General features: G+C 32.3%; 7 protein-coding genes and 1 pseudogene across 8 annotated transcripts, besides 9 other annotated features; 4 read left to right on the top strand and 4 right to left on the bottom strand.

The window, feature by feature from the left end:
* Positions 1-1121: part of a mobile genetic element that runs on past the window's edge.
* A 951-nt stretch (positions 1122-2072) lies between these two features.
* Positions 2073-3130, bottom strand: TVAGG3_0243580 (annotated as a pseudogene). The gene has a single exon. A coding segment is annotated over exon 1 (1058 nt).
* Positions 3131-4866: 1736 nt separating this feature from the next.
* Positions 4867-5433, bottom strand: TVAGG3_0243570 (uncharacterized protein; the record flags this gene model as incomplete). Its single annotated transcript, XM_051227772.1, has 1 exon — positions 4867-5433. The coding sequence occupies one exon, from the start codon at positions 5431-5433 to the stop codon at positions 4867-4869; it is 567 nt and encodes a 188-aa protein (XP_051112758.1).
* A 729-nt stretch (positions 5434-6162) lies between these two features.
* Positions 6163-6668: a mobile genetic element.
* A 170-nt stretch (positions 6669-6838) lies between these two features.
* Positions 6839-6876: a mobile genetic element.
* Positions 6839-6876: a terminal%2Cinverted (terminal inverted repeat of Banshee-A3 transposon ID:TVAGG3_0243550).
* A 1172-nt stretch (positions 6877-8048) lies between these two features.
* Positions 8049-8085: a mobile genetic element.
* Positions 8049-8085: a terminal%2Cinverted (terminal inverted repeat of Banshee-A3 transposon ID:TVAGG3_0243540).
* A 648-nt stretch (positions 8086-8733) lies between these two features.
* On the top strand, positions 8734-15549 carry TVAGG3_0243530 (uncharacterized protein; the record flags this gene model as incomplete). Its single annotated transcript, XM_001317173.1, has 1 exon — positions 8734-15549. The coding sequence occupies one exon, from the start codon at positions 8734-8736 to the stop codon at positions 15547-15549; it is 6816 nt and encodes a 2271-aa protein (XP_001317208.1).
* A 23-nt stretch (positions 15550-15572) lies between these two features.
* On the bottom strand, positions 15573-16233 carry TVAGG3_0243520 (uncharacterized protein; the record flags this gene model as incomplete). Its single annotated transcript, XM_051227771.1, has 1 exon — positions 15831-16007. One exon carries the CDS (start codon positions 16005-16007, stop codon positions 15831-15833), a length of 177 nt encoding a protein of 58 aa, XP_051112757.1.
* A 146-nt stretch (positions 16234-16379) lies between these two features.
* On the bottom strand, positions 16380-17564 carry TVAGG3_0243510 (uncharacterized protein; the record flags this gene model as incomplete). The annotated part of the gene is made up of 1 exon (XM_001317171.1): positions 16404-17564. The coding sequence occupies one exon, from the start codon at positions 17562-17564 to the stop codon at positions 16404-16406; it is 1161 nt and encodes a 386-aa protein (XP_001317206.1).
* An 86-nt stretch (positions 17565-17650) lies between these two features.
* On the top strand, positions 17651-18853 carry TVAGG3_0243500 (unfolded protein binding; the record flags this gene model as incomplete). Its single annotated transcript, XM_001317170.1, has 1 exon — positions 17651-18634. The coding sequence occupies one exon, from the start codon at positions 17651-17653 to the stop codon at positions 18632-18634; it is 984 nt and encodes a 327-aa protein (XP_001317205.1).
* Positions 18854-19232: 379 nt separating this feature from the next.
* Positions 19233-19392: a mobile genetic element.
* A 282-nt stretch (positions 19393-19674) lies between these two features.
* On the top strand, positions 19675-21099 carry TVAGG3_0243480 (adipocyte-specific protein 4-related family; the record flags this gene model as incomplete). The annotated part of the gene is made up of 1 exon (XM_001317169.1): positions 19984-20898. One exon carries the CDS (start codon positions 19984-19986, stop codon positions 20896-20898), a length of 915 nt encoding a protein of 304 aa, XP_001317204.1.
* A 777-nt stretch (positions 21100-21876) lies between these two features.
* Positions 21877-26616, top strand: TVAGG3_0243470 (guanylate cyclase protein; the record flags this gene model as incomplete). The annotated part of the gene is made up of 1 exon (XM_001317168.1): positions 21877-26616. One exon carries the CDS (start codon positions 21877-21879, stop codon positions 26614-26616), a length of 4740 nt encoding a protein of 1579 aa, XP_001317203.1.
* Positions 26617-26899: 283 nt separating this feature from the next.
* Positions 26900-27676: a mobile genetic element.
* Positions 27656-27676: a terminal%2Cinverted (terminal inverted repeat of tvBac_61I transposon ID:TVAGG3_0243460).
* Positions 27677-27682: the final 6 nt, after the last annotated feature.

Raw genomic sequence — 27682 nt, 5'->3', positions numbered from 1 at the left:
GGATACCCCACAAGCTCAAAATTTACCACGAATCATAACAAGGGAGGAAATGATAAAAATGATGCAAGAACCCGGAAGGGTTCGGGAAGAGGAATAAAAATTAAATTTGGATAGAGTTTAAAAATTCATCTTTATTAAATTCATCTCTTCCAATCAATTTATTTATTCTATTAAATTCTTTTATTTTTGCTTCACTCAGTTTAAGGATTGAACGGTAAGTTTCTAATTTTCGATTATTTCTTTCCTCTCTTTATCGTTTTCAGCCCCACCGCATTGCGGCTTCTTTTTGCAATAGCATATTTTTGATTTAATTCTGTTTAGTTTCTTTTTATATTCATTGTCTGGGCTCTTGGCTGCTTTTTGTCACTCATTTCTTACGAAATAAAAAAATTAAATATTATTTAAATATAATGGAGTAATAAAATAATCGGAATTTCTATTAATTTATTGTCAACTTCAACTAATGCATTGCCGTTAATATATCTAACAAATTCAGCTATTGTGTCAAATCTTCGTCTTCTTTTTGTCATTGATTTATCAGTTTTTCCATAATCGAGATGAATCAAAACTTTATCCCTTGTTTAAAATTCATGAGCCCCGAATTAATTTGTTCACGTTTAACATCATTCAACCTTTCCATTTGCTTTCTAATATATTCCCATTCTTTTGAAATATCATTTTTCATTTCCACTGGTTTCATGTTTATAGTTCTATGCCATGTATTATTGTAATAATATACTAACTGTTGTATATGGAGTCATGATTTCCATCCCAGTATATCTGACCGTTAACCCCTAACACATCTCTAAGAGTTCTCATTACCGCATCAACTATTTTATTATGAAACGTATATGGAGAGGATGAAAAGAAAAAATTAATTTGTGGGAAATAATGAGCCATAGCCCTGAAATCCTTTATCACCATCACCCTGATATTATCTACTCTTTCATGATCTAGTAAGTATTGTATAGCTCTTCTTGTTTCCTGTTCTGTTTTCCCTTTCACTGGAATGCAATATAAATATCTATGTTAATGTTAATGGCAAATAAATAAGTAACGTTTCCTTTTGAATATTCCAGATGATCGATTTCGTATGAATATGGATATGGAGCAAATGAAGGGCGACTAAATTTTTCCTTTAACGGTTGAATTTTCGGGTCAATTGGTTTATTTAATATCTTGAAATCCTTTTTAAAATCTTTTTGCTTCTTTAATGTTTGAAATGGATATAATAAAGTGAATGATGAAGGATTAACTGAAGGAGGAGGAGGGTACTGTCGTTGGAGGTTTGGTGTTGCAAGTGGTTTAATTTTATCTGCTTTGATTCTGGATTTCATTCCCCCCTTCATTAATTCTGGATGTATTCTATTCATTTGTTTTAAATATGCTGTATATAAAGGTTTGATATACTTTCCCGCTTCGAGTTTATGTTGAAGGATGAATTCCAAAAGTTGATCTTCATTTAAAAGTCGGGCTGAATATGGTTTAACTAATGAATCATAAATTAAAGCTTGTGCTTCATTTATGGTCTGAAGGACCTGGGCGTTTTGCACCTTTTGTTTTTGTTCCTTTGTTTTTTGCGGCTCATGATTATATAATTTATATAATTCATCAATATCTTCTTCTGTTAATACTTTATTTTTGAAATCTTTCAATTGTTTAAGTTGTGATTTAGTTTTTCCTTTGTATATTCATTATTTTTAATTTTGTCTTTAATTTTAGAAATTATTTTATCATGATATTTCAAAATTTCATTTTTATAATACGGATAATAATAATCCATATCATCACCCGTTATATTGTTATTATGTTTTGGAGATATGATTTAATTCATAATAATTAAGAAAATTTTGATTAAGTACTAAATCATCAATTAAATTTTTTAAATCTGTGTTATCCATTTATATAAAATAAAATAAATGTTTAAGGGTGCCCACCTCTTTGAACATAGTATCAAAACCATTATTTACATATTGAATCGCATCATTAACGTTCCTTTTGTCTCTTCTGTGGCATTTTATTAAAAATAAAATTTTAAATTGTATTAAATAAATGGCATACAACATCCATTTTCACAACATACAGCCTTAGTGTGTGCTCCTGTTAATGCAGTCTTACCGATTGTTAAGCGAGTCATTGACCCGTTTTTAAAGTTGTAAATTAATATTCTGACCATCAAATATCACTTTATCATTTATTATATCCAAATAATTTTTAGGTGTTAATTGTTTATTTTGTCGTAAACTAACACCTTTCATTTTTTGTGCAATCTTTTTAAAATCACTTCCATCAATTGAACCGTTGAATGATGTATAACACTTAGGGCATAAAGCAACCATGTTATCACCTTGTTTCTCAATTGCTAAACCCAATAACTTCTTCTCATGTGCTTTTTCTTCAGCTTTATTCTTTAATTTAGGTTTAAATTTCTCATCAAAACAGAAGAAATCAAATGGTGCGAATTTGAAAATGTTTTTATCATAAAATTGTTTATCGGTAACAATTGCTTGAAATGCTTGAGTGTTAGGAAGATTTGGGTCGCCAGCGATTGCCCAATAAGAATGAATCAGTATCACCTTCAATGAAATGAAAACGATTAACATTCATGCATTTATACATAAAATCATAAATGAAAACCAAATACCAGTATTTAGCATTATCTAAAGTGAAGAATGCCTCTTGTAAACATGTATCACATCTATAAAATCTATCTTTAAGCATCACTTGATATGTATCTTCACCTATTTCTCTTATGTTTTTAAACTTATTTGACATACATGCAACGCGTGCCTTCTGTGCATTCATTATTTTAGTCTTTGTGTAATTTTGTGTATTCATTGCATCGTAACCATATGATCCATTAAGTGAAATCTTGCAAAATAAACTTTTTCCTTTATTTCCTTCTAATTCAGCCTTTTGTCTTTCGTTCATAAATTTGTTCGCAAATTCATTAAAACAAGTGTTTTTAGTAAATGTTAAAATTGATTGAATGTCATCAATGATAAAATGAAATCTGTCTATTAGATACCAAAGATAATAAGAAGAAAATGGTTGATATTGGTTGTGTGTTTGATGCTAACTGAGTTAATTTCCTCTGTTTCTGGTCAACCGGTAGATTGTTTGATTTCATGTAATTATACATAAAACTGCCAATTGTTTTTTCATCTGTGATAATATCTAAGTTTCTTATTATCGTAAAAAGTTTATGTAATCATTAATGTATTTTCATCAATGTGACCCTTTACTTCAGCCACGAATAAAGTATTTTTCTTCTTAATTATTCCCAGTGCTTTTGCTTTCTTTGTTGCTGTATCACAAATGATAACACCATTCAATCTTCCCGGCATATACATTTTATGGTCGGTATATTGAATGAAATCATGAGGATTAGATGAAAATGATGAAGGATATAATGAATTAAAATCAACACCAACGAAATGAGTCATAATGTTGGTGGTGTCCTCATTTGATACAGTTTTAGTTTCTGGATTATATGAAAGTTTATTAATGTGCGTGATTCCTTTAAGATTACTCTATGTTGAACATTTGATAAACCACCAGTAATTCCATTACGGAGAATGTGATAAGCTTCAACTGAATCTAAAGTCATTGGTAAATTATTTTTTAATGCATAATTTCTTAAATTGATTCTTAAACGTTGAACATCTTCATCTTTATTTGATTTTACGACATTGCAATAACAACACATTAACTGACAATTTTCTTTGGTATGTGGTTTTCATTATCGATTCTATCCAATGTTGGTTTATTTGCATATGTAAACGCTTTACCACACATTTGCATTTAGATGAAAGGATTAAATCGTGATAGTATTGAAAATCATCCATTGAAACATTATTTTTAGTATCCCTTTCTGCTTTTTCATCTTGTTTCTTATATGATTCAATTTTATATTTCCAATACTTTTTCGTTAATTCAAAACTTGATTCTATCTTCCTCAGGATTTTTCATTAGGATTAAAGTCTTTATATGCTAAAGCGTAACGAATCATTGAAGCATTCGATGATAAAGAAAGATTATGAAGAATGTCAATTTTATAAACAAATGTTTCTTCAATAATTTTATCGATTGGGTCAATCATAATTTCAACATCTTTATTGCAATAATGAATAAAATATTCTAATCTATTCTTAAAATTTTTAGCATCATTGAGATATATTTGATAATCACTATCTGATATAGTTTCTTGGGTTAATGCTGAATAAAATGAATCTTTCGTGAATGGTTCCTCTTTATATAATTCTTCTTCGTAATTCTCCCATGTGATGAATTGATAAGGGAAAAAGGATTTAACACGTGATTTATTGTTTCCGAAATCTTGAGTGAATTGGTCTAATGTCCCACCCGCTATATAATTTCTGATGTCAATAAATCTCAATTCATATGGAACGTTTGTTTTCTTTACAATGATTTGCTTAAATTGTGAAGATGAACCCAGCATTGATTTTATTTTCCATTTTGCAGTGTTTAAATCACGAAGAATTAAATTTAAATCAAACTTTCCCGAATTAAAACCTATGATATTCACTTTATTGAATTCCTCATCTAGAAGTTCTTTAAATGCTTCCTTCTGTTTTTCATTTAATGTATGGACAAAGTCCCAGCCGTTGCGACTTCAATAATTCATTGTATTGACTATTTGATTCAACAACTAATGAACAGGTTGAAAATAAAAACTCAATCCAATCAGAAATAAAAGAATCACTCGAAGTTAAGCAAAAATTCCTCGTATATGTTTTATCGTTTAATTTAACCGTTGATGATACTATGAATAGTTTTAAGTAAGCATTCAAAGTTGCACACTCAGAAAGTTGTAATTCTTCTTTAGTCTCTAATGTTTCAAAGTCAAAAGTAATATAATATCTTGTCGGTTGATAATATTCCTGTCTTTTGCAATTGAACGTCTTGAATTAATCTTCCATTATTTTCTTTACATTTCTCACAATGCTTTAAAAATCTTCTTTGGTTTTTCCTTTCTGGATCATCACGGATAGAATAAACTTCTTCTTTACAAAATGGACAAACTTTATAGCCAGTGAGTGCTTCAACGTCTGTTATTCTGTCAGCGTGAAGTTTTCCACATGGACTCTGTGTTAATAAAATATTTACTGTTTCAAATTCTGGATATATCATTATTGATTCCACTAATGGAAAGTCTACCTTATTTATGTCCACGTCTTCTGGTTGAGGATCACAATAATAGAAATCAATATTAACATTTAACATTCTCGCTAATCTCTCACTTTCTGATGAAATGTCAAACCCTTCATATGCATCTATTGCTTCATTTAAATAGCTTCTACGAGTTTTAGGATTAGCACCATCAGGAATGTTATAGAAGCGTTTAAATAACCTTCTACCTTCTGCTCTAATTTGATTATCATTCATTTTAGCTGTTCCGTTTTTGTTCATTTATGTAAGAATAAAAAATTAAAAAATAAATAAAAATAAAGTTTATTTTTTAAAGCCCATAAAATGAATTAAGAACACATAAATTTTTATCATCTGCGACGTGACGAATACATTTTAATTTACTCAAGAATGCGTACCCTGATACATTAAATCTAATTCCTGTCTTATTTAATTTCACAACTTTGAAAAGGAATGTATGAATAGCTATAAAATGATGAGAAGATGTTTTATGGGTTGCTTCCATTTTTTCTGAAATAAATGAATAAATATAATGCTTATACGTTTTCATATCTTTTATATTCTTAATAACGAATGGTATAGACCTTTCCACTTCGTCTTCCTTCGGTGCTGTTCTTTCATATGAAACATTATTGGTATCTTCAATAATGAAACCACAATCACACAAAATTTTATATGTTCCAATGGTTTCTTTTGATATTTTATCTAATAAATCAAAAACTTTATCAACACTTGTGCATTTATTTAAATAATAATTTGTGTAAATATCATGATCTTCTTTCTTAATCGTATTAGTTGCATATGTCACGTTTTTAAGAGCTTTTTTGAATTTATCGGAATCTCAAGGTGGTGAAAGTAGGATACAGGGGTATTCTTCATTATCAATAAATTGTAACTTATGTTTACGAATAAATTTAGTACCTTCTTCTGAAAGTGTTTCGTCTATTTCACCATCTAATAAATTTTGTGTTGATTCTGAGACATAATTTTTATATCTTTCTTCATGAGATTTCTGAACTGCTGATTCTGAAGCTGGGATATTCATTAAACCCTCTACTTCATTTTCATTATATTTTTCAACTTCTCTTAATTCCTTAATTTTTTCATCTATTTCATCTCTTATTTTTTTCAGTCTTTCAATTTCATTGTATTCATCATCTTTAATCCGTTCTTCATAATATTCAGGGAAAACATCAGGTTCTTTAGGTTTTTCTTCTTCAGATGTGGGATATAAGAAATTTATAACATCATCTTTATTCATTTTTCCATCATAATCTAAATCATTTAATAACTCCGCGAATTTTTTACAATTTCTTAAATAATATTTATCAACTTCATAACCCACCTCCTCTAATATATCCTTTATTTCCTCGTTTGTGAATCCTAATTTTTTAACGTTGTTAGTTTTGACGCTCATTTCATACAAAATAAAAAAATAAAATAATAAACATAACTAAGTTTTAATTTTTCGTAAGAAGTTTATTTCTAATTTCTTTTACTCGTTTATGAGGTCTTTGATTATGACTCCATTGATTCCATTCAGGATTTAAACAATGTTTAATTAATCGCGGAATATCTGACATCATCTATATATAGCTTCTTTTATAAAAGATAAAAAATAAATTATTTTAAAATTAATGTTAATTTTTTAAAATGTGTTTAGTATTGTTGTAAACAGAAATTCATCAAAAGTGACACCTCAGAAAAGCTAAAATATTGAATTTTTGGAACTTTTGATAGAGCACGTTTTTAAATATTAATTAAAGTAAATGTATATTTTGTAAAGATTCTTTTTAATAAAAAAATAAAATTTTGAAGAAGAACACAAAATCTTCTGAAAAATAATATCACATAAACTCATATTATTTTCTAATATATAACTATTTTATATAAAAATCAAATTCAATGATCTTAAAAGCGAAGGATAAACCTCAAAATTTACGAATATAATGAGTGGGAATATAATGCTTATCTATCATAAAACCATATGAAATATCAATTTTTGCTTTACGCCTAATTTTGACGACAATTAGCAAAAAATGTTAAATGTTAACACTCAGTCCATTTGAATATGAAAAATAAAATTGACTTTGATTAAATGTTTTTATTTATCATGCAATTCTTCTTGCGACCAAGATTTGAATAAAAGTTCAAAAATAAGATAGCTTAAAAAATAATATACGGTAGTGTTTACTAATAGATGAATAGTATATAAATTCTATTAAAATGGATTTGATCCAAAAAATATAAAACCAAAAATAATTGTTATAATTTAAATGAAGAAGTAATTTAAAACGATTTATTTATGATCAAATTTTATATATTTTTTGGATCAAATCCATTTTAATAGAATTTATATACTATTCATCTATTAGTAAACACTACCGTATATTATTTTTTAAGCTATCTTATTTTTTGAACTTTTATTCAAATCTTTGGTCGCAAGAAGAATGTCATGATAAATAAAAACATTTAATCAAAGTCAATTTTATTTTTCATATTCAAATGGACTGAGTGTTAACATTTAACATTTTTTGCTAATTGTCGTCAAAAATTAGGCGTAAAGCAAAAATTGATATTTCATATGGTTTTATGATAGATAAGCATTATATTCCCACTCATTATATTCGTAAATTTTGAGGTTTATCCTTCGCTTTTAAGATCATTGAATTTGATTTTTATATAAAATAGTTATATATTAGAAAATAATATGAGTTTATGTGATATTATTTTTCAGAAGATTTCATTCTATATGCCTATGAAAAGTACTCTCAAAACTAACTTTTTCCTAATTATAATTAAATCTAGAATATTGTATTATGCTTAGTATTATTTCATTTTTCTCATTCAATTTAGAATTTACAAATGTCAAAAAATTGAGAGCTGTCACTTTTGATGAATTTCTGTTTATTACAGTATATAATATTTATTACTAATTTATTTAATAATGTCGCGCTTTCTTACGAATTCATGACTTAAAAAACGTAAGAAAAAATTTTTATATCATCTATATATAGAAGATGTGAAAATATACCTTCATCTATATATAGACGTAACAAAAAAAGTCACACAACCCTTCCACATATACTACTATTATTAACTGATAAAACTACATATTATAAGTGAAATTCCACTTTCTGCACTGGTAAATAATACGATAACGTCTTAGAGTCAAGTCGATATGTTAGATATTTAAGTTTGAACTCACATTATTACTAAAAAACCTGTCTTTGGACATTGTGTGATGATTTGTATATGATTGGGCATTGATGCAGAATGATTTTATCGATATTGAATCAGAATTTGAACAAAATTTATAAATCTTAAATTTTATGTCTTATATTCATGGTTAATCTATTTGCTGAGTAGTTCTCTTTTAATTATAAATCTATCAAGAAAGCAAATTTAGAAATTGAAAAAAATTGAAATCAAATTTAGCACTATTTGGCTGAAATCTGGTATTTAAGCATTCTCATCAATACTATTTTGTTTTCCCTTGTTTCTCTATATATTCAGAGATTTTCAAGATTTTGCGGTTTTGCCCTCTGCTTCCTGTAGAAAATGAGCGTCCAAAATCTTCTTAAGACGAGGCATAAATGGAAATCGTTTTCACAGAAGATTGCAGAGATTACAGTCAACATTAACACCGACTTTGAATTATCCAAAGAACTCCCAAAGAAAGGTGAAAATGGCTCATTCTTTGATGATGCGTTAAGAGAATCAATGCAAACAAATTTAGATCCACAGTATTCGCGTCTTGTTTCTCAAATCTTGAATTATACCAATACATTAGAACTATTATTATTTAATAAGGATAAAGTTATCGGAGCTTTAGAAGAATTTCTTTCTTTAACATACGAAGAAGCACGCGCTGGCATAAATACAGTTATGTATCTATTACAACAGCTAGCTCGTGACTTAAGAAGTGAATTTTATCCGTATTTTACAAAGATTTTAGAGCTTCTCATTAAAATTTTCGAGCCAACAGATCCCGAATTTATCGACAACTTCTTCAAGTGCATAGTTTTTATGATTAATTTCCTAAAGCAGCAAATTGTCAACGATTTTGAAAATATTTTCACTATTTTCGTAACACAACTATTCACACACAGAAAAGCATATACCAGAAGACTTGCTGCAGAAACATCAGCCTTCTTATTACGTCAGACTCCAAATCAACTCCGACCAACTGCATTTAACATTTTATTAAGCAAATGCCAGAAATTCTACGAGACAATCAAAGACATACCACAAACAGAAGAAGAAATTTCCCACGGAATCCCTACAACTCGTGAAATGTTAGTTGAATCAATCGCAATTACGATTTCTCATTCTGCCAAGAACAAAGGCGGTACATTGAGGTCATATGCTGTCCAAATAGTTGATTGGTGTTTTGCCGAGCAGCATGAAATCGTCAACGATGCTTTCCTTCTTGCCAACAAAAAACTTGCAAAACATTTTACAAAAGGTAACGATATTATCCCCATTTTAACTGAGAAACTCCCCCTAATTAACCCTACACTTGCATTAGAGACACTTTCCATATGGACTATGGAGAAAGAAGGTACATTAATCGAAGACAAAAACAAAGCAATTGATGTATTAAATACATGTCTTGAAGTTGCATCGAATGATTCCATTGTTGACTACTTGAAATCATTAGAATTCATTCCTATTCCTGAAGAAAAACATTCATTAATAGGAAGAGCAATTATCAAACTCATAATTAACAACCATCAAATTGATCAACTCGATGGATGTGTTAAAATATCATATGCAGCAAGACAAAGTGTTTTAGAATTTTACGCGAAAACTCCTGAATATTTGTTATCTATTTTACATTACATACAATGGTTGTGTCCTTCTCAAACTGATGTTCCTAAAGAATTGTATGAAATGATAAGAGAACAAATAAAAGAAAACAGAAACATATTTATCCCTGTTTTGGAGTATATCTACAACAGAGATATTTATAATGATCTCTTGAATTTACCTAATAAATCTTTGGAAGAAAAAGAAGTTTTATATACTTTAATGGGTCATTTTGATTCAGAAAAATTGGCCGAAGAACCACCAAAACTTCTCAAAGAATTACAAGGAAGAATCATGGAAGAAAAAGCAATTTCCATTTTCTCCAAACTAATAACTGTTTCTAAAGAAGTCAATGCATCATGGTTCACAAGAGATTCACCTGTTTTCAAGCAGTTCTTGAAGGAAATTGACTTCAATACTCCTAATAATGAAATAATTAGAATGGCATCAACTATTTTAGTTGATTTCGTTGGACAAGAAGAACCTCTTGAATTATTAGAAGATGAGTTTTTACTTGTAAGATGCGGTGATTTAGTTTTCAACGCAAAACATGATTTAACAAGTTATAGAGTTGGTGAAGCAGCAATTGCTAGATTAACAACAGATATTGTTAAAATAAGAAACACAAATTTGTTGATGAATTACGCATTGGGATTCGCAAGACAAAATTACGTGAATTTCAAAACTCATGCTTCAACTTTAATTGGCGCTATAATTAAATTGAAACCAACTGTTTATGGAACAATGATTTCTAATGAGATAGAAAAGCAGTTTTCCCTTGCTGACTCTCCTTCATTCACTCAAGCTTTGATACAAGGTTTGATTTCAGCTGAATACATTGATGAAACAATGGTTAATTTGTTAATCAAATATTCAGAAGTGAGAATGGATGATACAAATGAAGAAGAAGACCAAAACGAGAATGAAGAAGAAGAAGCTGAAAAGAAGAGAGAAGATGTTGGTGCAAAAATCATTTCTCAATTGATTTCTTCACTTTCTTCTGTAAAGTTCTCCGATAAATTTGCAGAAAAAGTTGATACAGCAACATTTAAACTTCTCAGATCAACAAAACTTGAAGTTAGAAAGGCAGCTTTAGGCGTCCAATACGCTTACCACGTTACAAACAACAAATCCATCAATGACCAGATCGGAAAGACAATCCAGGAGATCCTCGAGAGCTATGCAGATCCAAAGAACAAAGTTGATACATTGATGAGATTACAAGGTTTCGTTGAAACACTCGAATTCGAAAAAGAATTCGTTATTACAGCAGCTGTAAATTTGACAATCGGTTGTTATTTCGAATATTTGACAGAAAAAGTGAGACAAAAACACAAATATCATCAACTTGCTGCATCTATGTTACAATCATTGTCTTTTCTTTCTCCAATTTACACAAAACCTTTGATAGAAGCAACATTTCCTCAAGAAAAATCTCAGGCAACATTAAGAAAAGCACCAGTTTACATTTCGCCGGTTTTGTCACGTTTGCCAAATCAAATTTATCCATTTGCTAAGAGGATTGCGAACACATTAAAGGACTGCATGAACGCATGTTCCAAGGCATCAACAAATATCATCAAATCATGTGTCAAAGCAGTAACTTTGTTCATAGAAACTGAAGTTAAACAACAATACTTCAATTCAGAATTTGAGTGGCAAACCGCCAACGATGAATTATCCCAAGTACAAAATGACTTTGTCCAGAACATCCTTAAATCATTTGAAGTTGCCGCTGTCCACAATTTCGAACCATTAGTCAGAGCAATGACAGCTGCAAAATCAAGATTCGCAAAGAATTTTGCTGAATTCCCAGAACTCGTCAAAATCATCATTTCCAAACTCCCTGACAATAAATCGCAATCGAATGCAGAAGTTGGCTCAATACTAGCTGAGATTACTCCTTATATTTCTCATGAGTTAAGAGTTTTATTGATTGAATCCGCTGATAAATCAATTGATGAAGAAAAACTTCTTAACAGACCAACATTTATTTTAGCGATGCTTGATTTATTGTCACAGTTAAGAGAGACTGAACCAGACTATAACAATCTCCATGAGTTGTTAATCAAGTTCATTATAACAACAAGAGAACCACAATCAATACAAATCTTGTCAGGAATCAAATGGTCACAAGAAGAATTCAAGAAACTTTGTGTCTTAATTGGTCGACCATTGGAACAAGATTTCAGACAAGAATTTGTACCTTTAATTGCAGAATCTCTTGGCAAATACAAAGATTCATTCATGAACATTAACAACGAAGACATCGCTGTCAAAACAATCGCGTATCGTGATCTCCAAAGTGTTGGCGAATTCAACTATGTTTTTGCAATGCAAGCGTTCGCTGACATGCAGATTTCTGAGTTCGCTTTGCAGAATGCAGCATCAGGATTTCTCTGCAGAGTTATCAATGAGTGTCCGGATTTGATTGAAGAATTCATCTTGCCTTCAATCAGATTCCATGTCAATAAGAGAAACGCGAGAATTCCTGTTTCAGAAGTCATTATTTTGTTCAATTCCATTACGACACAAAAACCTGACATTCTCCCAACAATTACAAAACTTTGCCAGCTAGACTCATTCAAATCCATTGGTTCTGTCGATGAAGGTGTCAGATTTGACGGATTTCTTAAATTTGGAGATGACATTGAATCATTGAAAGACACCCTAAACAAAGAAGAACTTTCTATTTATATATTACCATTGTTAAGTCAAATGACAGGAGCCACAGGATTGGCAAATGCTTTGAGTCCTGTTTGTAGATTAAGTTCCCAATTTGCAATTGACAAATTATTGCAAAGATTGACATCAAAAGTCGAGAGAAATGCTTCAATACAATTGTTAGTTGATCTCTGCAAACGAAAGGCTTTCACAGCTGATCAAGTAACAAACACATTATTGAAGTTAATAGAAGATAAAAAGACACCAAATAAGGCACAATTGCAATTAATGACAGCGCTTTTATCAATCAATACAAAGCCATTTATTATCCACAGATTGATAAATTATGTCACAAACAAAGCACTTAACAAGAAACAAGAGATCAGACAGATCGGACAAGACGCAATTACGGCATTAACAGGTGCTGTTCCTAAAGAGATGTTTTTCGATTTCTTCCAATCATTGAGAAATCAAATGTCTCAAGGTTACGGAATTCCTTTACTTTATGTATCTCTTTCCAATGTTATCGAGCATTCTAAGATTGTTGGATGCTTCGATCCATTTGTCAAGGTTTTAGTTGGTTGTTTATTAGAAGATATCTTCGGAAACAACGCACAACTCCGTGTACAAATGGCTGATAGAGTTCCTGAAGCTAAAAAGTGTCATTCCTTTAACAGCTTCGAAAAACTCGCCAGTAAAATTGTTTTCAATGAAACAATAAGAGATATCATTGATTGTTTGAAGGAACGTTTCGAATCATTACAATCAAGAGAACAAGAAAGAGGCGCAAAGAGATTAATCAACTCTTTTTGCACTGGTCTTTTAGAAAACGAAACAATTTGTGCTGATCACATTGTTTTAGTTGCAAAAGAAATGTTGACTAAATCACAAATCCAGAAGCCCCAGAAATCATCGAAGAAAGAAGAGAAGAAGATTTCTTATGGTCATATGTTTGAACAAGATTTGTTATTAGAAAAACCAGTGAGATCTTCATTTGAAGCACAAAATCCGAATACTTATTCATTCGGAAGCAATTTCTTGATCTCTTATTTCGCGATGAAGATGTTAGTTGTTTTCTTCGACAACAATTTGTTCATTCCTGATCAAGAAGACATGAAAGAAAACAAAGAATCAAGTGATGCACAAATTAAGATGTTGGATGATTTGTTAAATGATATTTGGCATTTTACAACATCAACAAATGATAATGATTCAATGATTGTATCAATGACAATCTTAGAACATTATGCACATCATGATATCTTCCCAACATTCAACAAGAAACTCCCAGATATCTTCGATTTCATTGCAGATCAATTGCAACAAATGCATACTGCAACTGATGATTTCGGAAAGAAGATTTTCGCACTTTTGACAACAATTTTGGTCAATTTCCCGAATATCGAGTTACCAACGAAGTTCACACGTGCATTAGTACAATTCTCATCAGATAAACTTGATGACCACGACAGTTGTGAACAGATATTTGGCGTCTTGATTTTAGTTGTCAAAAGAAGAAATGATATTCCTGAAATTTATGATGTTGCTGACAGAGCGTTTGAGTTAATTGTTAGAGCAATATCACAAGATGTCAGAAGACTTTCTGCTGATTTCTGTTCGATCTATTTGACAACATACAAGATGAAACAAATTTCCTTTGAAAATCACATCAAATTTGTTTTGTCAAATTTGCAATCGAATAAATCCGCAGCCAGAAGATCATTGATCTACTTCATCCGCAAGTTTATAGAGATTGCAAAAGAAGAGCAACTCGAGAAATACCATGAATTAATCTTCCTTTATTTAGGTGTTACAATTGCCAATGAAACAGATGATGGAATTGCAAAGGAAATTGGTGAAGCAATAAGTGATTTATTGCAATCTAACAACTCAAACAAATTACAGACTGATTTCGAACTGATGACAAAATGGGCATCATCAGATGGAAAGCAGACAAGAACAGGTTTGTTGTTGTTAGCTGTTGCTGTTCCTTTGACAAATGTTGAATCAGCTTTGGATGATTTACAACAATTAGTTGATGCACGAGTTAATGCTGAAAACATCAAAATTAAACTCGCCGCAGTTCAACTTCACAAAGCAATTGTTTCAACATTTGCTGATAATGAAGAAGTATCAGTTAAATTGTTCAATATCTCGCAATTGTTGAATTTGTTGTCAATAAGAGAAACAACAAGAATTGGATGCAAATTATGTCATTGGTATCTTTCTGATTACCAACATATTTTCAGTCCTTCCGATGAAGATTTGATCAAATTAGCTCGTGAACTCTTAAGAATTACTTTCGATTGGTCAGGTGTTATCCAAGAATCTGGTTTAGCATTATCATCAATCATTTCAAGAGTTGATGAAAATAATTTGGTCCAATTCATTCCTGACATGGAAAAGTACACAAATGAAAATGATCCAAGCCAAGGAGCTGTTATATTAATGATGAGAGCAATAGCAGCAAGTGTTGACCAAATGGAGTCTTCAGAAGATGAAAAGAAGACACCGAAACAATATCTTAATTTCGCTTTGAAATTCATTGGAAAAATGAAAGTTTCAAAGAACAAAGATATCAAACAAGCTGCAACTGGAGCTCTTTCTTTCTTGAGAGGAAAGATTCAGTCAGAAGTATTCGCACAGGAATGGGCTGCAATTGTCGAAGAAGAAGACAAACTCAAGAAGGAAAGAATTGAACAATCAGCAGCTGATAAGTTGTTGGATCCAGAAGGATTAAAGAAGAGAAGAAAAGAGGCAAAACAGTTGAAGAAGATCGAGGAAAGAAAGAAGAAGTATTTGGAAAGCGATATGTTCGATGGAACATTGCATCCATTTGGACCAGATGGAAAGAGAGTCGAATCAATTCCTCTTCCACCTGAATTTCAATCAAAGAAATAATTTATATTATTTATTTATATTTTAGAGATTAAAAATAGAATTTTACTTTTTGAAAATACATTAATTTTTAAAGACATAATAAATTTCATCAGGTTTTTCAAAGCTTTCAACGTTGATTTTCGTTTCATCGATTGATTTCTTCTAATCATCAAGCCTTCTTTGAAGAGTTTCCTTCTTCGGGAGGTTCTCGAACTCTTTCATCTTCTCGTTCGTGTATTTGTTCTCGTTTTTCCAGTGTTTGTTCCACTTTTCGCACTCTTCAAATTTGAATAACCGCGAAGTTAGTTTGACTGTTTCGAACTGATTGATTCGTGCTCACAGACGTTGAAGACGTTCTCGTACTGCTTGATAACAAAGTCTACAGGGTCTGGAGAGATCGGAAGTTGCTTAAATTTCATAGTTTTGTTTTGGGTTAGGAATTTCGCGGTTTCGACCTCTTCTTGGGTAGGAATCTTCATTTAGCGTATTGTACTAACTGCTTCTACTTATTTGGCTGCAATAGCATCCTTTTATTCTGTATCATTCGCTGAATTTGTTTCGGCTTGATCACGGTGTGCTTTGGCTTGCTCAAATCTGAAAATGGCCGACTTCTTGTGCATTTCTATATCCGTAAAGAGCATCGATAGCACGTTTTTGGCGGTTGCGGGGCTCAACTAGACAATGTGAGGTTTTCTCATATAGAAATGGATATCTTATATTAAGTTTCAAAAGAATATTATTTTTGTATTAAAAATAATGAATTATTAAACTCAATGATATTTTTGAGGGAGTATTGATGGTTAATAAGTTTAATATTTTTAAAATAATAACAATTAATTTTTTAATTCATACAATACAAAATATATAATAAATGGTTAGTGGGATGCTGAAGATATGAGAACATTGAGTTCTTCTTGCAGCATATTTAAGTATCCTTTCCTCTCACATTCAATTCTTTCTTCATTTAGGTCATTGATAATATAATTACGGTGTCTTTCGAGCTCTTTAAGAGTGTTCATTATTCTGTTATACTCTTCTGTTAATGTAGCATTATAATCCTTTTCGGAGTTGATATCTTCTTCAATTGAAGGATCTTCTGACACAATCGAATCGATTTCAGCTTGTACAACAAGCTTTGCTAAACGACTGGATCCATCACCCGGGTCTGTTTGGCCGAACAAAGATTTAAATTGAGATTGGAGATTTTGAGTCATTGTTTTCTCTCTCTGAAGGGAACTTTTCTCAGTAGCCAAAACAGTCTTCTTCTTTTTGATCTTATCAAGAAGTATTTTTCGATCTGCAAGCCAAGATCCAACGGAAGTCTTCTGTTTGATCGAATTCCCTGTATTAATTACGTTTTTATCATGTAAATCTTGTGTTTTCTTGAGATTTGCATCCATTTTATCGAGTTTATCATATAATGCTCTTTTCTCTTCTAAAAGTCTTTGTTTTTCTTTCTTAAGATTGTTATTTATTGCATCATCGCTGTATTTGTACATGTTTTCCTTCTTTTCAAGCTCAGCTTTAACTTCAGAATGAGAATCAGATAATTCATTGATTTGTTCGTAGAGTTTATGTGATTCTTCCTTGGCAACATCTAAATCTGATTGTGCTTTCGTCGTAATTTCATATTGAATTTCATAATTTGTTTGTACATTTTGTAATTTTTCTCTAAGAGACTTTTGTTTTTGTTTTTCTGTGGCAAACTCATGAGTAAAGTCTGATAATTGCTTCTTAAATTGTTCAGTTTGGCCATTAATCTCATTTTCTTGTCTTTCTAATTCGTTTAAATTTCCGAAAAATGTAGCTTGAGCAGTTTCATCAACGTTATCATTAGTTTCTTGATTCTCATCATACAGTTTAATATCATTTGCGCGAATTTCTTCTATTTGGAAAATAATTTGGTCGATTTGATCTTGGAGATTGTCATTTTCGTTCATCAAATTCTCCCTCATGTTTTTCGCAGCTTGGACATCATCTTCGAGTAGGCGGAGTTTCTTTACTAGTTGAAATCCTTTAATTTTCGAAGATGTCATTTTAAATGAAAGTGGAATTTATAAACGTCAATTTGGCTCAATTTTACAAAAAATAAAAGTTTTCTCCCCCTTTTTATAATATTATAATGATTTGTTTTTATCTATTTCCATATACATTATCAAAAAAGTTACCTGCAAAACCTAAGTGTGATGTTTTACTTTATGAGAGCTTCGATCCTATCTGGTCTCCTCGTCGCTGGATCCCTACAGAAGCTCTAAATTATACAAATGATTGGCAAATAGTTGAAACACAGATCCCTCAAACTATCCCTGGAGAAAATGCTCTATATGCAAGAAGAGGAAAAGTTTATTCAGCAGTTTCTACGAAATTCAAACATCCAATAAATATCACCGAAAAAGATTTTGTTTTACAGTATGAAATGCGTGCAGAATTTGCTTTTACATGCAGTGGCGCTTATATTAAGCTTTTTGCTGGTGATTTCGATCCGACCAAATTAACCAATGAAACAAACTACGCTTTGATGTTTGGACCTGATAGATGTAGCTCTTCTAAGAAAGTTCACTTCATTTTAAACGAATTTAACAGATCGCCATACAAATTCAAGCAATTAGTCATGCAAGACCCACCAATTCCATTTGATGATACAATGACGCACTTATATACTCTAATCATACGCAAAAATGGAACTTATTCAATACTAATTGATAATGTTCCTGCCAAAAACGGAGCATTTGATCATAAACTTCGGGTTCCTTTGAGTTATGGACTTGGTTTCGAAATATGGCATGTAAATCGTGATATTTCCTTTAATAACATTCTTATTGCAAATGATGAGAAATCTGTGATAGAATGGAACAATGAAAACTTTGCTTATAGACAGAGATATCAAAAGAAAGAACTACTTGATGCTCTTTCATACGATCTCCCACAGAAATCTTATATAGAAGTTTTATATTCTGAAGTATTAGATTTCGTTAACTCTCTCTCATTGTTCGAGAATCTATTTATGATTCTTGTTATTACTATTCCAATTGTCATCAATATTATTGGATTTTTCATCGATAGAAAGAATAAGAAACAAAAGGGCTTAAAGAAAAAGGCTGATTGATAATGATAAGTATTTATAAACTGCATTTTTACAGTAGTAATGTCTTGCCATAAACCTCGCTAGAATTATTAACAGTAATATTTTATTTGTTATATAGTAAACAGATAATATTCATAATAATGTCTTCTCGAGAACAATCTTTCAATATGCCATATTAGCACACTCAAATTTGATAGTTGTGATATAGTGATTCAATTTAAAACTAAATTTGTAGGCATATTTGTGAATCACATAATTTTTTACAATAAGTGTATGATTTAATTTATTCAATATCATTTAATATTTTGAGAAAAAAACAAAATTAAAATGAAAAATCAATAAAAAAAAATATGGGAATCGAAAATGTTAGAATGCATCTTGTTTTTCCATTTTTGAAAAAAATTTGAAATTTATATTTCTAGTAGACAGGTTGCTCAGATCAATGGCATAGAGATAATTCGATTTCCCACGTTATACCGATTGTCGAACTTATTTTAATCCAAATTCAATAAACAGAGCAGGAAAATGCGTTGGCTTCGCGCAGAGATTGCTGTCTGAGGGACACTTAACTAGATCTAGTGCCTCATGGACAGCAATTCCTATGCATCCCACTAACATATCGGACGAAGTTTCTTCTATTTTAAACAAGAATGGAAGGCTTTGAGGTACAAAGTATGAATCAGTACCTCAAAGCCTCCCATTCTATACAAAAAATCACAGAACTTTGAGTTAATCATATGAGATTAACTCAAAGTTCTGTGAGTTTCTGGAATGAATTGTTAGTTTTGAAGTTCTAAACTAGATTCATCACTTAATAGCTAACAATTCCATACTATAAGTTCAAAAACTGGGAACATAAACTTTAAATTGGCGACAAGGATGGCATGGTAATACCTCAATAATTTCAAAACATGTAAGTTTTCTATATTATTAAGTTCAATATGTACTGAATATATAGCAGACCGTAGGTTTAAAGAATAAAATTAATAATATAATCGCTAATAACATCATTAAAACAGTTGATATAGTTATTTAGCATAAGTTAGCAGAAAACCTAATAAGAAAATGGTAAATTCCAGCATGAATATGTTGAAAAATTAAAATGACTGGCGTGAGTATGGATGTTAGCAGATGTTAATACTTAAATCAGGGTAAGCTGTTGGTTAAAATGAAGATTTCCAGCATGAATCTTATCCAAATCGATAATAATATATTCTGAATTGCATAATTATTGATGCTTTTCCAAACTGATCATAAATTCACCAAGGTCAGAGTTCTGATATTTGGGTGTACTTTGATATGACCAGAAATCTTCATCCTTAGACGATCCTTTTCAATGTTAGAGTGCATGATCGTAAAAGTGCAAAAAAATGTTTTTGTTTGTACTATTATCTTCCGCATTATCAATCAACGATGATCTTCCATTCGATGATGATAATCTAGATGAACAAAATGGCCCAAATAAGAGACAAACTAGGAAATATATTCAGCCACAGGAGAATGAAACTGATTCAAATGCAACAAATAAAGTTAAACGTCAAAGACTTCCTCTTTCTCAATTGATAGGAGTTAGAGAGTATATCTTTGCTGGAATTGCGCTAATTTATCTTTTGTTTTACATATTTGGCAAAGTTTCAATCGAATACCAACAGAAAATTATTAGAAACTTATTCAGACTACAATTATCCTATGATTTTGCTTTCATTCAGAGTAAGTTTATGAAACGATCCAATCATCATTACGAATTTTACATTACAGGAAGATCTGGATATATTGGTGGCATCGTATCTATAGCATTCTCTAAGCGTTGTGATCCAATTGGATGGTTAATTGATACAATTTTGAGAAAGAAAAACAATTTAAATATTGATTTAGTTTATGCACCGCCAGAGAACTTACATGGCTTTATCAGATTTAGTAGCCAACCCTCTCATAGCAATTATTCCATAGGAATCAAAGAATTTGAAAATGCAGGAATTCATTGTTATTCAGACTTAGAGGACAGCACAGCACCTTTTATTGAGCTAGTACAATCTTATTTACAAAAGCACAAAGATACAGTTAAATTAATCGAAATTAGCGACATGTATCAAGGTGATCTTGTCGAAACAGGAACAACAGGAGCCAGATTCGAGTTTGAGTTTAACAGAGCTTCACAAATTGATGAAGATGTTGCAAAATTCGTTGTCGCACTTTCTGATGCATTTTTGGGCGTTGTGTCCAATAGGGAACTCATGAAAAATAATAAAAATAATAGGGTTAGCCTTATGAGGAATCTTCAATGAAATTTGCATTTCATATTTTCTGGAGAAACTAACTGACAAGCTATTTTGGCAATTGTATTCGGTATCACATGATTACAAATATTAATTTTAACAGAATAATATTTTTTTATTCCGTACAATCAATTTTTCATTCTAATTTTTGTCGTGATTTTGAAACATTCAAGTTATGAATAGAATTTATAAAGCTATAAATATATTTATTTTACTACTTTCATCACAGACATGTTTTAATTTTTTATTGAGATGTAATTCATTAAGCAATATTAGAGTTTTGATATTTAATTTAAAACAATTACGATACAAGCGTGAAAATTATTGAATCTTAATATTCCTTACACTCCCTCTTATTGTTGGTCACACAATATTGAATCTCTCACAATTTTTTGAATAATCAAGTTTTGAGATGTCAAAAGAAATATGATCAAATATGTTTATCAAATGCTTTAAATTGCATTAAACATCCAAAATATTTTGTAAAACATATTTTGATAAGAATTGAATTCATCTGAGATTTTACTTTTGATTTATGAAATTGCTCTATGTATTAATGTTCAAAATGAACAGTTTTTTGTCACAAATTCTTAACCGTTCGAGCTAACTTTAAAAGTATTATAAATATCATTTTTAAAACAGAAATGTTCAATATTTTCAAATTGTTATTCATTCAATTTTGAGGGAATATATATATATTTACAATTCTTTCATCGTAATATTGTTTGAAATAACAAACAAAGCAGCTGAATTCCAATATATATTCAATTGAACAAAAATCCTATTCAAAACTCCCATTTAAATTTATTCCAGCTTTAATAACTAAGATAATATTCATTCATGTATATTTTCAATTTTTGAATTCTCTTAACAAAACGTATCTTGTGAAAATAATATGCAGTATATATATAATACTTCCATATTTTTTTATTAATGCTCATGTGTATTCAATTCAAATTTGAATGAGTATGAAGATAATTTTTAAAGATGAACTTGGAATCGTCCGTTGTTTCCTCGATGTCCAAGTCCGTCGAGTCAGTTAGCGGAAAAAAGAATATCCTTATCAGTGGTCTTCAAAAGCCCATTGATATCGTATTCCCGCTTTTTGATCAAATGAATACAATTGCAAAGGTCCCTAAAATGGTTATGTTTATCGTTTCGCTTTTCTTCGATTTACAGGCCTTCTTAGTTTCCATGTGGCCTATTTCAAATGCATTTGATTTATCAGACCCAACACATTATCCAGTTCTTCATTGGGCACTTCAAATCTTTTGGTTTACAAACATTAACGACATAGACTCTTCACTCCAATACCAGCTTATCATTGCCATTGTCGCAGCTATTTTATCCGTTGGCTGGCTTGGTTTTGAATTGTTCTATTATAAGGTTAAGAAATCTTTCATCACATGGTCATTATGGGTACAAAAGGTCATTTTCGATATCATCACACCAATTTGCCTCTATCCATGCGCTTCTTTAGTCTCATTTGCTTTCAAGACATTACATGATACAGGCAACAACAAGTATTGGGTACATCTTGTTCTCGGTGCTGTTTGCTATGTCGTCCTCTTTGCTATCACATCCATTGCTATGACATTAAGTAGCCGTACCGTTATCTTAACAAATACTCCATTCCCATTAGTTGATCACAGATTATTCATCAACCACACAATGATCAACTCCTTGATGATTGTCGTTTCATTCATACTCAGTATCTTCCCTAACTACTACATGGTTATCGTTTACATCTGCCATATCTTAGCTAATGTCTACATTCTTACAATTGTCACCAACTTCCCATTCTACAAGATTCTTGATAATGCGATTTACTGCTCTATCACAGTTTCCACGATTATCATGGATCTTTTGTTCATTGGTAACAACTTCATGAAGGCAGGTAAGGAGTACCTTAGAAAGTGGATTCCATTTATTGTCGGTTGCGCCCTTCTTGTTGTCTTGACCGTTGCTTTCTACTACATGTTCTTCTTCATGGCGAAAAAGATCAAGAAGCAATTCAAGTACACATCCAACGAAATGACAGAAGAAGAGAAGTACGCAGTGTTCGACGAACTCAAGCTCGACCAATCAGAGAACAAAGCCATGAAATACCTTTATGTATCTTTTGTTCAAATGGGCAAGATGTTCGTTGATATGTCATACGTTGCCTATCTTACAAACCATTACGACTCCAACAGAGTTCTCTGCTGCCTTGCACAAGTTGTCGCATTCTTCCCATCCGAAATGCGTAAACTCAACAACATTTTCAAGATGATCATTTCACAGAGAAATCTCACATTCGGTGACCGCTTCGTTGTCTTCCAGATTGGCCGTATTCGTGCTCTCCGTGCTTCCTCTGTTTCCATTGATGCAAACGAGAAGATTTTAGTTCTCAGAAACCTCAACAACGAGTGTGAAGCCATGATGAGACACTTCTGGAACCTTCCTAATCCAAAGATCTCCTTCTGCGAGAAAGTTTCCTCCACAACATCCAATGCTTTGCTTCTTTGGAACGAAGCCATCAACCACTATCCAAACAACGCAAAGATTTCATACGAATACTCCAGATTCAGATCAGAGACAATGGCTGATTTAGAAGGCGCCATTTACCAACAGGAGAGAGGTGACCAGATTGAAGTTGGCCGTAACTTCGCTGTCGATGCTTCCTTCAGATCATTCATCAGAATGTTCCCATCATACATCTTAAACAACGTTTTGGATGAGAAGGGCAAGAGAATCATGAAGAAGCAGGTAAACAACGGAAAGGGTTCACAGTCAATGCAGACATCCGGATCAAACTCATCACAGAGATCATTGAACTCTTCTTCAAATGATATCACAATCGATGCCGAAATGGAAGAATCCATTGGTAAGAAGATTTTCAATCACTCAAGAATGAGATTAGCTTTACACCACGCTTTAGAAACACGTAAATCCTCCATCAGGAAATACTTCATCATCTTCTCATTCATCACTCTCATTGCTACAATTGCAATCTTTGTGTTCTTTAACGTATTCCAGACAGAAAAGTTCAAGATCCGTAAGGAGTCCGTTGTCTACATAAACTCTGCTACAAGAATGAGATTCCTTGAAAACGTCGCCATCTTCCAAGTCTGGGCACACTGGGCAAAGAATGTTGGCCGCATTTCTAACTGGGAAGATTCATTCAAGGCATATTGGGCAGCTGATAAATCAACATTCACAGAGTACGTCAAACTCGATGAAGAACTTCCAACACAGATCACATCAACTGTTAAGGATGCTGCATCAGAGTTCGATGTAATTCTCGGCAACCTCGCTAACCTTGCTGCAGAAGGTATCAATGTCTACACAATGGCTTCAACATTAGTTTCTGAAACATGCGATTTCAGATTCTGCTACAACTCATCTGATAAGGGTGATGTCAAGTCAACTTTCAAGGATAAGTATATCTACATGTTGCACTTGAACAAGATGATCGCTGGTACAACAGATGTCAATGGAATCTTCACAGCAAACGATTTCTGTGAGTTGATGAGGAACTCAGACACATTCCCAATTGATGTCTCAACAATGTTCACATCATTCCTTAACTCCGCACAGAAGGATGGTGAAGATCTCAGACAGATCCTTTCTTATCTCCAGATCGCCGCTCCAATCATCGCTCTCATCATCTCATTCGTTCCAATCTGCGTCACTGTTATCGCTTTCGTTCACTCCGTCAACAAGACACTCAAGATCTTGAGCTCTATGGATGATGAAGCTAAGGAAGGCGCTAAATTACCAATCAGAAAGGATATCGAAGTTACACAGAACGCATCATCTGAAAACATCAAGGCTTACTCATTCACATTACTTTCCATCATCATCTACTTCGTTTTCGCTGTTGCTATCACTGTCACAGCATTCCTCTTCGCAAAAGAAATGGGATCATCCAATGATACAATCTCAAAGATCTCACAGTGGTTCTACTACGCTGCTTCTAGATCAGCTACAACTGGTGAAACAATTGTCGAAATCATGAACGTCATTGTTTTGTCCGGCCCAGATCCACCAAATGTCTCATTCATGAACATCTCATCTAACAAAGATAGATTCACAACAGACTTAGAGTCAATCCTTAACAACAACGAATACCTTCTCCGTGGTACAGATGATTCCCCAGCTTTCTCTGGTTACGATACAGAGATTGATAAGCTCCACTACGCAGAACTTTGCACAGCAAACACAAAGGCTACTGATATGCACGATCTCTACAGATGCGCTTCAGCAACACACCAGTTAGCTGTCTTCAAGGATCTCGCAAACGAAGTCCAGGCCAGACCAGAATACTTCGGCGGCCGTGTCAACATCACATCATCCCTCAACTTGATGCACATTGTCACAGGACATCTTTGGTACACACTCTTCAAGATCAACTCAAAGATGGTCGATCTCGTCGAGCAGCGCTCTTCAAAGATGAAGCGGACAAACATCACATGCACAGTCATCGGTGTTGTCATCGCTCTCGCTAACGTCGGCATGACACTTTACCTTGTCTCAAGAGCTGATGGCACATACGTCATCCTCATCGCTCTCATCAAGCGTCTCCAGCCAGCAAACATTGTCGCTTCCAAGCCACTCATGGACTTCTTACTCAACAGAAAGTCAAGAGAAGACGACAAGTCAATGTCCATCTCACAGTCTGTTGTCAGAAACTGCGCAGACTGCATCATCTACACAGGTGTTGGTGGAATGATTGAAATGACAAACCCAGCTGTTTCAACAATTCTTGGTTACACACCAGATCAGTTACTTGGTCAGCCAATTGGCAGATTCTTCAGATCCGATGATTCCGAGAAGCTCGAGAAGCAGATGGAATTGATGAAGAACAAGCAGTCTGGTTCAACATACGAAGACAAGTTCACATGCATCTCAGACTCTGCTCGCGAAGTTTCCTTCCAGATCAGATTAATCGGTATGAAGAACGAAGGATCCGATGATATTTCCTCATTCGTCTTCATCATGTCCGATATCACAAAGCTTCTCAAGCAGATGAAGGAAGCAGAAGATGCCAAGCAGAAGTCAGAAACATTGTTGTTCCAGATCCTTCCAAAGGACATCGTTGTCAGACTTGGCCGTGGCGAAAAAGATATTTCATTCACAGTTCCTTCAGCTTCTATCATCTTCATCGATATTGTCAAGTTCTCTGAATACGCTGCTTCTTTGACACCACAGGAAATCATGGGTAACTTGTCAACTGTATTCGCTGCATTCGATGAAATGGTTAAGAAGTATCCTAAGATCACAAAGATCAAACTGATCGGTGATGTCTACATGGCTGCTGCTGGTCTTTTCGATGAACAAGATGATCCTGCTTCACACGCTAAAGATATGGTCAACTTCGGTCTCGACTGCTTAGGTGAATTAGACGAAGTCAACGTTAAACTCAATGCATCATTAGAAGTTAGAATTGGTATTAACACAGGTGGTCCTCTTCTCGCTGGTGTTCTTGGTACTGATAAGCCTGTCTTCGATATCATTGGTGACCCAATTAACATCGCTGCTCGTCTTCAGAGTACTGATATCGCTGGACGTATCCAGATTTCTAAGGCTACGAAGGAATACATCGAAAATAGTAACTTTAACATCGAAGAAAGAGGTGAAGTCTTCCTTAAGGGTAAGGGTAAGCAGATGACTTACTTAGTTACACCACTCTCTGGAATGATGCACATCACTTCTTCACTCTCACAATCTAAGCTTGGTGCATAAGCAAAAAAAGACATTTTTAGCAATTTTTAGGATTAAAAATGGATTTTTTAAGATTTTATTTAAATTAACTAATGATTTTTTTTGATAAGACATTATATAAGAATATGTTAAAGTCTATAACTCTTGTTCTTACAAATAATATGTTTGGAGAGATATTTCTTTGAATCAATCAATTGATCATAATTCTTCTTCGTTTCCAGTTTTTAACTGATATAATGCAGTACATGTATCAATATAGTATGTGTAGATACTTCTCAAGTTCACTAAATTTATTTGATTTAAGGGTGCCGGAAAGTGAGGTGACGCAATTTCGAGTATTTCTCATAACTTCATTTGTAGTAAAGATATTAATGATATTGAAACATATATTAGTAGTGTATATACTAAGGTTTTTATTTCTATGATATTGAGGTCTTGGATACTTCCAATATGAAGAAAATTGTTTCGCAATTTTCGAACTTGCGGGCCTATCTAGTCCCTGGTTATTCCATGGCAGGGGCTGATACTGTAGGAATGATATCTAGGTACAAGATACTAGATATTTTATAGAAAACATTTGGCACTTGTTAAAAAGCGTCGAGATGCAATTAGTGGGTAACTTCAAAACTAAGACCGATTGCACTACAATCTCACTGGATTCTGCTAATTACCATTAGGGAACAAACCCAATGGTAGTGGTTTCCAGTCGAAATGGTCTCATTCAAAGTTTAATTAGATTTGTATCTAGTCCTCCAATATTGCGTTTAAGCCAGTGAGATACATTAAACACAAAATTTCAATAGTTATACTAAAAGTTTTACAGAACAAAGTTTATTTTCAATTCTCATATGTTGAGATAAATGCACTTTTTCCCTTCCAGATTTTAAAAATTTTGTATGATTTTTTTATGTTTTCGATAACCTTATAATCATAAACATCGTTTTCACTTAGTTTGAATATGATACTATGATACATCATCACTTAAGGTTTATACTCATATAAACAAAACAAAATAAAAATGATTTTATGTGTTTGAAAAGTGTTGTTTTTATAATAGCTTTCACTTCACTTTCCGGCACCCTTAATG

This window comes from Trichomonas vaginalis, chromosome IV (genome assembly GCF_026262505.1).
Source record: "Trichomonas vaginalis G3 chromosome IV, whole genome shotgun sequence".
In the NCBI taxonomy this organism is placed as follows: Eukaryota; Parabasalia; order Trichomonadida; family Trichomonadidae; genus Trichomonas; species Trichomonas vaginalis.
Note: the sequence above shows the minus strand (reverse complement) of the source record. Positions and strands in the feature narration are given on the sequence as shown.